General features: G+C 41.3%; 1 protein-coding gene across 2 annotated transcripts in view; it reads right to left on the bottom strand.

Annotated features, from left to right (window-relative positions):
* ADAMTS18 (ADAM metallopeptidase with thrombospondin type 1 motif 18) overlaps nucleotides 1–16,341 on the bottom strand; it is a 75,845-nt gene that overhangs the window by 14,065 nt on the left and 45,439 nt on the right. For both annotated transcript variants that reach the window (XM_038148024.1, XM_038148023.1), the window contains exons 13-18: nucleotides 16,140–16,312; nucleotides 14,133–14,263; nucleotides 13,862–13,985; nucleotides 12,541–12,785; nucleotides 1,900–2,041; nucleotides 568–694 (exon numbers count right to left, since the gene is read on the bottom strand). In XM_038148024.1, coding sequence (XP_038003952.1) covers nucleotides 568–694; nucleotides 1,900–2,041; nucleotides 12,541–12,785; nucleotides 13,862–13,985; nucleotides 14,133–14,263; nucleotides 16,140–16,312 — 942 coding nt within the window. The remainder of the gene's footprint in view (nucleotides 1–567; nucleotides 695–1,899; nucleotides 2,042–12,540; nucleotides 12,786–13,861; nucleotides 13,986–14,132; nucleotides 14,264–16,139; nucleotides 16,313–16,341) is intronic.

The following is a 16,341-nucleotide window of genomic DNA, read 5'->3' as shown; positions in this document are numbered from 1 at the left end:
TCTTCCTTTGCATCTCGCCTCTCTTCCATCTTTTAGAAAATAAGATTGCTCACAAAGACAGTGCCTTCATATATATTTTTGTGGGCTCCAGAAGCTTTGCTGACAGCTCATTTGGTTCAGATAGTCCTCTTCGTGGCATCACGATACTCTGTGGGACATTTTGTCCAAAAATCACTAATTACACTTCACAAGACTCTTTTAACCTAATCTAATATGTGGAAAGCGAGTCATGGGGCTGAGCTTCCACACAGGGAGTAGCACTTTACTCAGGAAATGGGCTTAGTGATTCAAGATGAGGAAAGGTGGCAGGAGGAGCCCCTGAGAAAGCTGGATTTGCCCTGAGTCACCCCAGCACAGGGACAGAGCCCTCAGGAGCCTTTGCTTTAGGCACCAGAGCCAAAACCCCACTGGGAGCCGTGGGCAGAACATCTTAAACAGCTCCTGGTTCCCGTTCACAGAGCACCAGGGGTTCACCCAGCAGGCAAACAATTCCCCCCGAGAGGATTCCCTCCGTGGCACAGCCAGCACAGGGCACAGCCAGCAGGCACAAAGCCCCAGAGAACTTACTAGGCTGGGCAGGGATTTGTGTTGCACAGTTTTGTTTCAGTTAAAGGCTTTGTCCTTGGGCCACAAAAGGAGGTGTTGACTCGCGCACGATGATCTTCCAAACAAATTGCTTTTGCTGTAATGTGTCCTGTGGAAGTGTCAGAAAAGAATACACTACAATGAACCTGCATTTGAAATGTAAGAGAAAAAAAGCAGCAGGGAACATTTTAACTAAACAAGTCTAAACTCATCCTTGCTACAAATCCGCTGACTTGGACTAAATAAAATATGGGTTTATGGGGCAACATGTCTTTAGCATTGATTTCCTTCTCTGTAGCACAGATATTACTGAAGTCAGATAAAACATTTTAGCTCTAAACAACAGATTTGAAGACTGTTCCCCCAGCAAAAATTAATAATTATTCAAGTCCTAATTCCCTGCAGACACTAGCAGTGCTTGCTTAGAGCCCTCCTCACACACTTGAGAACTACAAATGAACATTCTGTAAATAATAAATAAATATTCTTTTTACAGTGAATCTCTACAGACTCCAGAGTTCTGCAGTACCTGTACCTTAGACTCAATCAAATGTCAGCAGCAGGACAATTACAGAAATGCCTTCAGTGATTTTATAGAGTTATCTTTTAACTGAGATCTATCATTCACCTCACTCATGGTTCATTGGGCACATTGAATCAAATTTGGAAACAAGACTGTTTTCATCATTTTTATATCCATGCTGCAGCCTTTTAAAGGGAAGGAAGAAAATACAGCTGTCATATTTTATGGCTACAGTGCTCCTGGTGGATCTTTCTTCCATAAACCATTTACTGAGATGCTGTGAAGCTCTGACACTGCACCAGCAAGGTATCCCTGAATTTCACCTGAACTTTTTTGCCAATACAGGAGCATTTCCTTCAGAGCCCAGTTGTATCCTTTGGTATTACAGACTCCCCACATGCCAGCTTTTGCTTCCATTACATCCCAGATTTACTTTCACTGACAAAACATGCAGGATTTATAAAAACAAATAGGTGTCTGTGCAAGAAAAGAGGAAATCAAAGTACATAATTAATTTCCACATTACTTCAACAGGAAGATATGATATGCATATGGGTTGACCTAAACAAAAAAAACCTGACTAACTGGCATGAATATTTTTACTATAAAGGCCATTCAAAGTTATTTCCTCTGTGTTCTAAGTTATCAGATACAAAAATAAGGACCAGGTGTTAAGTGTAAACCCCTGTATGTATCAATATATATTTGCAAAATCAAAGGCAGCTGAAAAGCTTTGAGATGCTTTAAAAAAAAAGAAAAAGAAGAGGCTTGGCAACAGGAAAGTCACTTACCACCACCACAGGTCGCTGAGCACTCAGACTGCACGGTCACCCAGGAGTAGCTGTGCTTTCTGATCGATGTCTTGTTTTCAATGCTGCTTTTGGCAAATGTATATTCCCAAGAAATCCCAGGGTTTTTGCCTTGTAACAGGATCTGTAGAGGGATATTTGGGTTTTGGTTTTTTGGTTTTTTTTTTAAAGGTGGGGAGGAGGTAAAAAAAAAAAATTCTGTCAGTCTGAAGGAAGATGACCTAAACAAGTTACACACAAAATATACAGACACAAAGCATGCTTGTGAGAGGATTTTCAGGAGACCCAAAGGAAAGACCATCAAAGCAAGTCCTGAACAGCAAATCATTGCCTGGAAAAACACCTGCAGGTCTGTAAGAGAGGGTGCAGAAACAGAGTCCCCTCCTGACAATCAGGGCCACCTGACTGGGTCAGAGCAGCAGCACTGCCCTCAGCAGAGGTGGAACATCACCCCCAGAACATCACCTTCTGCCCCCTGCACTCACTGGGAGCCCACTGCAGGGGCTGGACTCTGCCTGGGCACTGCAGGACATGGATTTGGCATCTGGGGATGGGAGACATCTCCTCTCTTTAGTAAGCGAAGCCCTGGCTGATCCTTCTAGCTGTGAGTGAGGGTCTGTAGTGACCCAGAGTCCCCAGGCAGTGCAAAGAAGAGCTGCTTTATCACAAAAAACCAGGCCCTTCTCAGCTACACAGCTTTACATCATAACATACATAATTCAACCAACCACCATACACCATGGTGTGAACACATAATGGTTATATAACTTGGTTTTCTGCCTCTAATTCAGCTGAGTCACCTTCCCACAGTCCTTTTCTACTTAGCTGGCCTGAGCCATGGTTTACAAGGCCTTCCCTTGGAAGGTTTTACCTACATGCAACATCCAGCCAGGAGGAAGCCTTTGCCCACCAAGCAGGACTCAGATGCTTTCCTGGCAGAAGCTTGAGGAAAGCAGCAGCACAGCTGTGGGGCTGCAGATGGCCTCCTCAGTTCTTGGGGCTAAGGGTGTAAAACACAAGTCTCTTTCTCGTAATGAAACTCTTTCTATGCGGACTGGTGATAAATTTTGTTCGTAAGACCCTCAGCTGGAATTTTTCTCATGGTGATTGAAGCTGATAAAGTTTCAGTGCAGGAGAGAACCTGTCCTTGGGTGTCTACAGAGCAAAAATGGATTGGAAAAATCCTTTTTTCCAATAGTGAATATTTTATTCACAATTTCAGCATAATGTGTTGGAAAATTTATAGGAAGTGTGATTACTGACTGTAATAACAATCTCTGTCAGCTAACTCAGGGAGCCCAGCTCTCAAGGGTGTACTATTTTAGTGGTGCATTTTATTGCAGTTTTCATTCACTGTATTCATTTCAGGACTGAATTATAATCACTGCAAGATGCACGAACATCTGACACATACCTAAATTTGGGGAGAAATTTCTACTTAACAAAATTTATTTTAGAAACTTTTGGCAGCAAAGTGCATTCATATCCACACTTAGTAGAAACAGTGTGGGAGTTTACAGTTACAGAGCTCTAATGACTTTCAGCTCTTCACCAATATGGATCTTGTCACAGTAACATAAAGAGCAGGTGCAGTTAACCTCAGTTCCTAAATTTGCTTTTTGATAAGCATTAGCATTTCAAGCACAATTCATGTCTATTTTTAACAATTGCCATTCAAAATATTAATTACTTATCAGTGAAGTTTACATAATATCTGACCTGAGAACTTAAGCAATCCATGCAAGTAGAACTGATCTCTGTAGAGACTGGTTTCATAAAATAGCAACAAACTCACATTTATGTTGTTTAAAACCGAGGAATACAGTAACACTTTGAAATGTAGCCAAGGGTTTTAAGGTATTCTGAAAATGTACCTATTGAAACACAGAAATTGCCCATGACAGTGAAAATTCAAATTTACATGACCTGCAGCTCAATAATGTTGAACACATGAGTGGTCTGGACTGCACAGTGTTTACTTTTCTAGAAGAAAGAAAAAATGAATGCTATCATTTCTGTTCTTAGTAGCCAAAGATTTTGTTTCAGTCAGGGAACCTCAATAATGATGCAAACTGAGAGAACAGCAATTAGGGCTGCAAAAGGCAAATACTTCCAAATGAATTGAAGAGTATGTGCCTTCTCCTGGGAGGATTCATATTAGAAACTCATTCAAGCACAGGTAAATCCAGTACTTCATGTGAATTTTTTCAGCCATCTGAGCTTAATTCATGAGCCCCTTAGAATAACAGTGAGGTTATGGAAGAAATAGATCTGAGAATGATTACTGACCTCTATTTTGAATGAAAATTCTTGGTAGAAATAGGATTACCAGATCTGCTTTAGAGATGAGTTATAGATGCAAGTATATATCACAACTATTTAACAAGAACAGGATTAAAATGGAATACTCTGGAATTAGGAAATGTGAGAACTGAGACTGCTGTGCAACTCCTCCCTGCCCTGCACAGATGCCCCCCAGACCTGAGGATCTCTTACTGGCTCCTCAGGAAACCTCCACAGTGGCCAGTGCTCCCAGCCCATGGGGCTCACGAATGAGGGTCTCACAGAGCCTCTGTATCTCACTCTAGGCTCCTTCCTCAGGGTGTACTTCTGCACCCTAGCTGCTGTACTCTATTCAAACCATTCCCAGTGCAACTTTTTTTGGGGACGTTTCTTTTTCCCTTGGTTATTCATCATTATCTGATGTAAATGTGATAAGATTTAACAGCCCCTTCAGATGAAGGGAAACATCTCTTCTGGAAAATACTACAGGATGTATCATGTTCGACCGAGTTTTCACCGGGAACGCAGTACTATTGCAAAGCTGCAATTTTGCCAAAGTAACATTTTTATTTTCACAAATCTATCAGACTGCTGACAGCATAAAGTCCAGCTGTTAAAACAGCTGCTCTAGAGTTTGAATATTGAACTCCAAGTCCATTGGCATTACAGATAAAACAGGTTGCAACAGCGTGCTCACTCTACTCTTCTCTCAAGGACAAATTGAGACAAATATCTGAAGCATAAAGCTTCGGAACATGTGCTTCAGAAAAAAAATGCAGTGTGTTAACTGTGGTAAGAACTGAGCCCTCTAATACTATTCTTCATTTAAAACAATGCCTTCCCTCCTTCTTCTTACAGACCAGACCTCAAAATATTTTAATTGACATTTACTCATCCTCCAAGTCTAAGGCATCTTAGGCAGCCAGAAACACTTTCTCCCATTTCAGTAGGTGCTCTGTGTTCTTTCAAGAGCAGAGGCTGAAATTCTGTCTGGCCTTTTAATAAGTTTTGTCAAAGGAGGAGGACATTTTCTCCATACCACAAAACGTCATGTAAGGGTTAGTCCTCATCTCATTTGACTCTGACAACTGTCATAAAACTGTGCTGTGCCAGTGGCCAAAAAGCAGCAAAGTTTAAAACTTTTCTAATAAAAATATCTTGAAGTATTAAACCGAACATTTGTCTTCTGAAAGTGCTCTTTGTGACAGTGGAAGCAAGGAACAGATGGAATGCATTCTGAACACAGAGTTCAGAGCAGGAAAGGGGGAGGATGAGAAGGTAAGAGTGGCAGTTTTACTCCTGTTAGAGCAATACTCTGCCGGTGCTGTGGCAGAGTGAAGGGGATGGTCTGAGGCAAGTGAGAACAAGCCCCATGAGAATCCATCCCTTCAGAGAACAGCCTCACCACGGTGCAAGGAGCTCGCAGCCCAGTGGGTGCCTGGGGGGTAAATCCTGCACACCAGGCAAGCTGGGCCATACACATTTTAGGACCTTGGGCTACAGCCCCTCCTTGCACGCTGGGAAGTAGCCACAATTCTATCAGGCAGGAGAAGGGAACTCCCTCTCCATTTCCTGGCCAGAAGCCAAAGCCAGAGCCCCTTCCCACCCAGCAGGCAACAAGAGGGAATGTTTACCAAGCAGGAGCAACATCACTGTCTCTCCTCCTGTATCATCCCAGCCAGGCAGGAAAAGGGCAAAATCAAACTATGGAGCAGTATTGGAGGCAAAAATATTGCAGGGCACAAAAATACATATGCTTTGAAGTCCCTGGTGCTCAGCTGAAAAATAGTACATGGTGTATAATGTGTGACTGAGTTTTCATCAGGAATGCAATACTATTGCAAAGCTGCAATTTTGCCAAAGTAACGAGCGTATAAAAAGTTTTCTATCGTATTTTCAAACATTCATTATAAAGCCCCTTCTTAACAACCCAATAACTGAAGTCTGCATATTCAGCCAAGTTATCAGACCTACAAATTTGGAAAGACCTCCAGTGCTAGTCTACTTAACTGGACGCATTCCAGCATCTTTTCAGCCAACTGGCATTTGCTCCCAAATTTACAGCTGGCAAACAACCTCCTTAAACATTTCCAGTTCCTCCACAGAACTGTTTAATGTCTACCTTTAACACACCAACCACCTGACTTCAGACACAGCACTCAGCAGCTCTGACCGCAGGGCGCAGAGTTATAAAATTTACAGCTTCTTGAGCTGGAAAACCACAGGCTCTGTGGCTGGAATCTGCTGGATCTATTTCGAAGGAAAGGAACTGTGCCTTTAGCTTACGGCACAAAATGTTAAAATAATGGATAAAATTGAACTCTCCTGAGAGAAGAACCTTTTCCTTTTGCTGCTAATTTTGATGTGAAAGCTAAACCAATAAACTCTCTACACTAGCTGTGCATCTGCTCCTTTGTTTGAGAGTTTTTTTCCTCATGGCCATCCTAAGTTTCCAATATAATACTCTATTTTGCAGGTCAGATTTTTAAAGAGTCTACTAACATTGCTTTGCTATGATTGACTCGGTGCTTTCCAGTATTTTTTTTTATTGTAAGATGTGCATGTGAAGTTACTTGCAGCACACTGAATTAAGAGAGATTGATTGATACAAGCTAAGTTCCTATTCCTTGCATATTGTTTTGTTCCATGTATAGGAAAGAACACTAATGCCTGGCTTGTAGCATGCTGAAAAAAAGACTCATTATCTCTGTGGAGGACTAATAGACATTTACAAATCACTTACAGAGAGAAGCTGAGCACAGAAGAAAAAAAAATCCAGGTAAAAAGGACTATTTTCATCTGCATGTTCCCAATTCACAAAATGGGCAAGAGCCCAAACTCTGAATCCCAGCATCCACAGTGCCTTTGATCTTCATCCTCAAGCTGCAGCTACATTGCAAACATCATCTACACTTCCTGGGTCATTCCCATGCTTTGGAGGCCTTGGATAATTTCTTTAGGGGGATGTACCAGTCTGCAGGGAGGGCAGACAGAGAAGTCTGTGTGAGGACACGTGCCTGGCTGTGCTCTGCTTGAGACCTGCAGTTCTCATCCACTGGGGATCTGCATGCTGTTTAATAAATATTGTAACATCCAATATCCTAAGCCACATTCTGATTTCTCTGTTCAATCAAGGTTAATTCCACAGATTTATATGAATTTATTCTGATATATTTAAGCATGCAGCACATGGTTCTGGTGGAAAAGTGTTTAAAACAAGTTTTAAAACTAGTCTCTTGTCCTCAGTGGGCAGTTATTGGATGGGATCCTTGACAGTGGCAGAACCAGGGCTTCAAAGGAAAGTGGGAGAACACCTGTTTGGAAAGCAGTAAAGGAAGAATTACCCACTGGGTACTTAAGCCAAGCCTTAAAACAAAAGGGGTTTTATCTCTCCAGTACTTCTAAAATAACTTTAAACACAGTCCTAACTAAAAGCTTATGACAAACTACTGTTTTTCAAGTCCACTAAGGTCATTAGAAGGAAAAAAAAAAAAGAAGTATCCTTGAAAGGGTCCTATATGATCTCATTTCTACTTCAGCTGTTTCAAATTTATCTTCCATTGTTATTGTGCTCCATTTTTTTCACTGTTCACATGCTAAATGTACAACCTTCAGGGATGCTGTCCAGCTAATCTCTTCTCACTACAGGAGAACCCTTTTATCCATTGTATTGAGTCAACATCTGTATCTTATAAGTACATCTTAGGTCTCTTTAGCCTACTTTCTCTTCAGGGGAAATCAGTACAAATTTATCATCTAGTAGCTAATAATAAATGTAATCCTTTATAACTGCAACTTGGCTTTCTCCCAGTGGCAGCTACATCATCAGCAAAGCCATTCCACCTGGCCTCCCTTCTCCTGTTTTCCCCTATAGATAAAGAGGAAGTGATTTACTGGATTTAATTAGACGTATTCCTGCCTCGAAGCTCCATTCACCTTCTCTTCCTGTGGATGTCTGCCTCTTTACAAAGCATCCTTTCCATCTGTTACTTATTGATGTTAAAATAAACTCTCTTTATTTCACAAAGACGTCGCAATTTCTTGATTTAATGTTTCACCAAGTTTGAAGTAAGCTTCAGGGAGGATTCTCATCCTGTCTCATCCTGGGAAACTTTGCTTTCTCCAGTTGTATTTGACTTCTCAAACCAGTCAATTCTTCCTTCATCTGCTTATTGACAGGATGGAACACAAAATTACAAAACTCTCATGGTTTTAAATTAGTTCCTCAATCCCTGGCCGTGCAGCCTTTTTCATGCCCACAGAAAGTTTTGTTTTCTTGTGCCCTTTCAGAATCTTTCTCAGCATTTGAGTGAGTTGTAGAGGGTGACTGAACATTTCACCAAATGAATGTCCCCAGTGAGCCCCACAGGTGACAGAGCCCTGTGGGAGCTCTCCTTCTCCAAAGGACTTTCAGCAGCTGGTGGTGCCCACTGGCAGCCCTTGTTTGCAAAGACAGATAATTAATGATGAATATACTGACTGTTTATCCTCAAGTTAAATACCTTTCAGTTAACATAAAAACACTGAAAAGGTCTTTAAACAGGAAGAACTGACCTTGGATTACCTAGGTCTAAATAACAGATAAATGAGCTGAAGGTATTCAGCTACATTAAAAAAATATTAAAAAAGGTTTCTGTTTAAGATGAGACAAATATGCTATGAAAACTATATTTTAAAAAGCTGGTTTTAATTTCTCATCCTAGATTAGCATCTACCATATTTCTACCCCTCTGACCACTGACCATTATTTCATGTAATGTAAACTGGGCCATTTCAGCGACTGTCTTCTGAATCTATGAATATTTTTCATTTCAGCTTGTACTGGCTTTTGAAAACCCATAATCACCAAAAAGATCAGTAATGTTAACTTCAGAAGGACACTGACACACAAATTCTGAAGGACATCAGTTTACTGGGTTTTCCCTTCCCCCTCTCTGTGAAATCAATTCTAGAACAATCCAGAAGGGATCCTGATGAATCCTAAAACATCATCACGCATTCACCCTTCCAGCAGTTGTGCTCAGGAAATACTAGTCATGCATATTAATTCCACATTCATCTCACAATGTTCTCCTCTTCGGAAAATATCTGGCCACTACAGTTTGTACTTTTTCTCCCACAACCCAGTTAAATTACAGAGTCACTACTCTTTGTCTTTTTAATGTGATTCATTCCCATAATTACATATCTATAATATATAGAAGCATAGATATGGAAGGGAGGGTTTGGGGAAATTCTAGGGTAAATAGGAAGAGCACTCTGTATATTTTTCTGGTCTCTCACCCATTTTTGAATAGTGTTGAGGATTGCAATGTCTGATGAAATGAAACGTGCTCAGCTGAACTATTGAAAAGCCTGACAGAAAAGCAGATGCATAGGAACACACTTTACAAGAAAATGTAAATACACCACATCTCATAAAACTGCAAGACTGAACTTGTGGTGGGCAAGGCAATGGGAAATTTAAAGATTTTTTTTCTTATTTGCATCTCCTTCTGCTCTCTCAATACATGCTTCAGTTGTCTCTTTCCAGAAAATATTTTGGAGGATGACTGCATTTCAAAGGAAGTGATTGCCTTGAGCACAGACTTGCCAGACCTGTCTGGTCCCATCCTCTCCTGGGAATGTTGCTTGGAGGACGTGCACAGCCTGAGCTTCCTGGATACCTGCAGCCTGCTTTGCATACAGAAACAAAGGCAAAAACCTGGACCATTTCAGTCACCACACAAATCTCTTCGAAAATTTTAACTGCGGAATGAAATGGGCACGAGCTGCGTTCATCTGGCATTCAGTCATAGGTGAATGGCAATAAAACAGCTGCAAAACCTTCAATTTTCAGCCCACCTGAATGATAAAAGCTCCTGTATTATACACACAATTTATCCATGTCCTCAATACCTGCAGTGCACCATTTTACTAGGGCTCACACTGAATTATTTTGGAAGAAAAACAACAGCTCTAATCTAGGAAAAAAAAAGGTATTAAATATCTTTTGAATACAGCCTAAATAAAAAAAAAAACCCAAACCTAAAGATTACAGGAAGAAGTTGAGGTCCAAACCCTGGGAAACCTTATCTTACATAAAATTAATTTAGTTGAATAAAAAATTGCAGAAGGACAGTTTTGTGTGCTTCTTTGAAAATTATAGGTGAGATAAAAATGAAAACAGAGCTACACTGTAGTATGCTTAAACCCTCCTTTTTTCTGCCTATTATCAGTTTCTGGTATTTAGAGCTGAAGCAGGATTTGTTTCACTATTATGGCTGCAAGCAGACATTCAGCAATTTTGTTTCTCAAAACATATTTCTTCAGTTTTCTGGCATTTTTGTTTCTTAGAGTTAGTGGTAAGTTATAAATAATGCAGATCTCTGAACAGAAAATTCTGCTTTTTTTTTTTTTTTCAAAATTGAGCTTGCTGAATTTTGCCTAAATTATTAAAGACGGGGAAAAACCATCTTAAATCCAGTTCATAGATATATGTAATTGGGGAACACATAACATTTGTAGTCATTAGAATCCCCAGCTACCAATGCCAGTGGTGTAGGTATTTCAATAAAAATACAAGGGAAGCTTAAATAAGCTCTGAAAGGAGCAACAGCCTCCAGTTAAATGTTACATCTTAATAAAACTGTTTAGCATAATTTGAAAGGATGAAAATAGAAGTGTTATTTGGCATTAATTTCTTTTCTTCAATCTTTATTCTACAAAGTATGTGCACGATATGCAGCCAAGTCTTCCTGCAGGCGATTTATTATTCATACTTCAGCTCTATAATAATATTAATAATAGAGCTCAAATCTACTTTGGGTTATGACAAATAAGATTCCTGGGAGTTCAGCTTAACATTTCATAGTACTTTGTAAGTGTGGTGGTTTTGGTGTAGGGCAGATGGCTTGCAGGGAGGGAAGCATGTCTGTAGCTTTGTAGACCAAACTGATCAGACCAAAGGAAGATCCCTATGAACACACACACCCAAAACAAAAATTCTTCAATGAAGAAAAACGTTGCAAAAGGCATTGTGAATTGTGATGGCAATTTGTGGAAAGACAAACCCTTAGCCCATGTCAAACTGCCTGTTCTAAAACTTGTGTTCACTCTACAGAGGTCTAACATGCCCATGCTCCAGGGCCTTCAGTAGTTCCCAAGGACACGTTTCAGTCCATTACTCAGCCAGCAGGAAGAGCAGCAAAGCTCTTCAGTATTCCAAATGCACACTCTTCTGGGCACTTGTGAAAGCTTTAATAACCCTTGAAGAATATACTTCATGTCCCAGTCTCTGCTTGCTCTTTCTTAGTTTTACAGGCCCAAGCTGGGCGAGGGAGCGGGTTCCAGAGCCTGGGATATGAGATGGGGGCAAGGACAGCAGGATGCTGCCATGGCCAGGGGGCACAGCACCCAGTGCCATGCTCCCCAGGGGCACCGCACATTCCAGAGTGCTGCTGGAAGGTGTGGGAAGGAACGGAATCCCTGCTGGGGAGGGATCCATCCTTCTCACAGGGAAGGAAGGATTCACCAAAACAGACTGAACAGATGAGTTACAAAGTCAAAGACCTGCTAGAGCTAAAAAGGGCAAACTAATGGAGCTAAGAGAAAGCAAAGCCCGGATGATTCAGCCAGAAATGGCCCCTCAGATATTCTGATGCATTTTAGAAGAAAATCTAGCTAAGCAACCTAATGCAGAAAGAGGTTTTTCTCAGAACAGCAGTAGCAAAGGACAATTTCAAAATTGTAAGACTTGAACTAACCATGTAAGTACCAAGTTTCCTTTCTGCTTACAATAGTTTCAACACAGGACATCTGGCAAACAAAGCAGGTGACACAAATTTGATTGTGAGATAAACAGATATAATAGAATAACTGAACCAATGGAAATTCATTCCACAGGAACCTGTGTGTGGTATTTTGACTGCATTCCAAGGTGGATGTGAAAATGGCTCCACTCACGTGCAGTTTAGAAGCATTATTTGAACCTGTAACCACTGAGCATTGACATAATGGTACCTTTAATTTTTACATTATTGGATTTTATTGCATGCCATGTATGGGAGGCATTCATAATCTCCGTCACCACTGTGCAACTCAGAAATTATGCTATAGGGTGCTTTATGCACCTTCCTTTTCACTGAATTTGTTTAAACTACAGTTTAGTAAACTTCAGACCTCAGTAGAGCAGTGAAAGGCCTTTCAATCCAGCATGACTGACCACACAATTAAGTCTGAATGCTATCATGACTCAACACTATTCTGTAACCTCTCTGAGAGCCCCAGTGCAGAGCTGAAGCTGTCATTACCAATTCTGTAATGGACATCAGGGCAAGAACAAACAGAAGCCAGGCTTACTTCAAAGACCAGCGTCTCATTAGTGGGTCCTGCCGCATAGAGACTCTCGGGATGGTTAAGGGAGCGTTGATAATCAAAAACTGTCCCGGCAAAAGGGAACTTCCCTGGCCAGTCGATTGTCCAGTCTCCTGTCAGGTAGTACCTGCTGGCCAGGCTGCGCACGGCCAGGTAGCTGGGGGAGACGTGCAGCTCCTGCAGCTGGATGCTGCGCGCGCCCGCCGGCACCGTCACCACCGCGTAGTAGTCTGTGAGGAGAGGAGGCAGCAACGTGTTGGCAGCTGGCACACACAGAGCTGGCTCATCTCCCTGAGCCACTTTGAAAATTAGCACGGTTCAGAAGATACACAGCTGTTCTGACCCACCAAGTTAGGCTGTTTTCACCAGGAAAAACCAGTTCTGATTTTAACATCCCTCCCGCCCCGCCCCATGCAGCCTGTAATCAGAGCAACTGTGAGGCATTTCAATTCCTGAAATTTTTCCTTGTGATTAAAGGCAAGAAAAAGCAAGTTCACCTTAGAAAAATTCAGAACACACTAATGGTGGCTCCACTGTAGCTTTTCCTGTAGTTCCCTGCAGTAGTTGCAAGGTACTACTGCCAAGCACAAGGGCTGTGAGGTGAAGTGCACCGGGATGCAGAGTCTCCACAAAGCTCTGGATACCAGAGGATCTCCCTGCTGCCAGCCAGGGCTGCATTGCTACATCCTGGACAATTTCCTGGCCTATATTACTGCAGTAAGGGCATGTCTTATGACCAACGGCAAAGAGATGCTCAAAATACCCCTGTGCGTACGGAAATCTTATCTGCGTTTTATGCCTGAAAAACTGCAGCACGGTGGGATTATTTCCCAAGAAGCCTGTGACGGTCCCCTAAGGAAAAGTCCACCTCCCAGTGCCTGGATCTTCCACTGAAACAGCTTCCAGACTACTTAATTTGAAAATGGACATGGAAATACTGTCATGTTTGGCATGATGCTGCGTACTGCTTTTTATATATTCCACAGTCCCATCCCAGTCAGAGCTGCTGACAGCTATTTTTTCACTTGCCTGAATCCTAAAATCTCTTTGAAGAGGAAATTTACATGTGTAAAGGGAAAATGTGGCTTAAGAAACAAGAGAATTGCTTAACTGACCAAGACTTATGCTCACAGCCTTCTTGTTACCAAGAAACAGGAGAAATGTGAACTCTCCTCTCACTCTCCCTGTGATTTTCTGCTCACATCTGGACCCTCAGCCACTGCCTGAATGAGTAAGGAGTCATATATATTGCACGGGGACACAGCAGAGCAGGGAGTTGATGATCATGGGGAACAGTTTTCCTTACCATTAGCTTTGTGCTGGGTCAAGTATTGGCCTTTAAAGAACTTGCATGTTGAATTATCTCCTTTACAAACTCCACAAGCATCCAACACAGCTTTGGAACCAAGTCCATGATCACACCCTACTTGCTGCAACCAAAAGGCACAAGTGAAGGACTCAGACAAAAGGGAATTTGAAGAAACAGCTGCATTTTCCCTAAAGGAGTCAATTGCCCACTAATAAAAAAAAAAAAAAAGATAGACATTAGGATTGTAAGAAACTTAATTTTATCTTACTTCACATATTCCATCAATACAAACATCATAATTATTTGGAGAACACAGAGTTCCATCCTTCACTTTGCTGGACATTGCAAAGAAAAAGTCAAAGTCTTCAGCTGTGCAATACAATTTACATCTGTCTTGCTCTGGGGAGAAAACAAAGAAAAAAAAGACAAGGAAGCATCAGCAGACCTGCTCTGTTAAAGAGATAAAAAGCATCTTGGCTGTTGTTTCTTCCTGTATTCTAGAATATAAGCTGCAAGGATGAACTGTGCATGATGACAACTTAGGACACCAGAATGTAGCTAAATAGAAATATAGCTAAAGAAAGTAGTTTATTTCATGCTTTTTTAAAAGAACACGTGAGTTTGCTTGCCTACAAAAAGAATTAAGAATTCAAACTCAGTGTAAAAGCATTGCCTTAGCCCTGCTGCTGCACCCTGCTTTCAGTTCCACTGCCTCACAGGCTCAAATTTCATTTTTATTAAGAGAAATGGGAGGCTGCAATAATTTTATCTGAAGTTTATTTAAAATTTGGGAAAGAGATAACATGGCACAAATGACCAGTTCAGCTGAAAGCTAGAACTGCAGCCAGACTTCCCCCTAACAAAGGTATTTTTCCTCCAACAAATCCCAACCATTGTCAAATTTCTCCTTACACACGGGTGGTGTGTTATGCTTATAAAGGGCTGATGAATTCTGCACAGACAAAACCAGTCAAGGAATTATAAATATTATCACAATTGCTAAAATGCAGATTTTTAATACAAATTGAAGTGCAACAAATAAAACAGTTTTTAAGAACATGAAATTGGATTCAATAGAGAATCCTTTTATTCTTAAATCAGTAGCTGGATTTTCACTTGTCCCTTCTACAGAGGCAACGAATCTGTGGCAATTTTGAAAACCAGATCTTGTTTCCAGGACGATAAATGTGGATCTTGGAGGAGCTTTTACAAAGCAGCTGAGAGGAAGAATGGGCATTTTCAACTTCAGAATCACTTGGGGACATCTTGCTTTTGACAATTACGCCCCTTGTCCCTAATTTTAAGCCTCTTTTACTAAACACAGTTCCTCCCTTTAAAACCAATGCGGGTCAGCTTCATTTCTATTAAACAAGATGTGTTTTTTGCTCTATTATACAACATCCACTGCTACATGCTGGGAAACTTCTTTCCTCTGTTCACTGCCCTGTTAGGTTATTTTTAAATACCCGTGAAAATGTCCACAAAGACTTTTGAAGAAAATATAATCATGCTATGACTGAATGTGCATGTATATATTTATTTATATACATTATCATCAAAAGCAAATTTGTTCGTGTGCTAAACAAAGCAGCTATGACGTGAGAAAATTCAGACACTTTTACTCAAGTAGTGCTTTCAAACTGGAGAAAATATTTGTTTTAGCTGATAAAAGTGAACACTAACTCAAAATATTTGCAAAATTATGATGCATAAAGTAAAAATAAACTCGCTTGTGCAAAATAACAGAAATAGTTATTGAGACCTGAACTTGATAAAGATCTCTTAGTAAAAGATGACTTTAAAAAATGTATGCCAGTACATTGTTTGCATTTCCACTTCTCATGGGACCATACCAGCAGAAAAGTCAAAAGGTTGATTTACTGTTACATTTCGAAATCTGAGAACATTCCAAAAGAAGGAAGATTCTGGTAGTGTTATTGTGGAAGCTTACATTTCCCATGCTGAAAATTCCATGGAAATTGTTTTGCTTGGGTTTCAGACTAAGCGATATGGAATATAAAATGAGAGAGAGAGGGGCGGCAACGGCCGGGGAGTCACGGTGAGGACAAGGACTCGAATTCCCAGCCCAAATCAATCCTGCATGTCCCTGCAGGCAGGATCACGCAGCAGCCTGGCTCCAGCTCTGCCAGACAGCAAACACATCTCACCCAGGCCCACGAGCCTGTATCTGCTCCCAGGGGGTGATGCTCACCCAGAGCACACGGGTGAACCGGCGCCCAGAGCTCCCTGTCCCTGAGAGCAGGGCCACTCTCACCTTCCACTTTGGTGTAGGGCTTCCACTTGTAGAACCAGCCCCTGAAGGGTTTGCTGTTGTACTCTGCACACTGCAGGGCTCGGAAGTCCAGGCTGCCTGCTGGGCAAGGCTGCTTATTGCAAAGCTGATACACACGGCTGGAACCTTGGCAGAACTTCCCACCGTACTGCGGCCTGCAAAGGACAGAGAAAAAGATGATTTT

Source organism: Motacilla alba, chromosome 11 (assembly GCF_015832195.1).
Source record: "Motacilla alba alba isolate MOTALB_02 chromosome 11, Motacilla_alba_V1.0_pri, whole genome shotgun sequence".
NCBI lineage: Eukaryota > Metazoa > Chordata > Aves > Passeriformes > Motacillidae > Motacilla > Motacilla alba.
The sequence above is the reverse complement of the archived record's forward strand: the minus strand, read 5'-3'. Positions and strand labels throughout refer to the sequence as shown.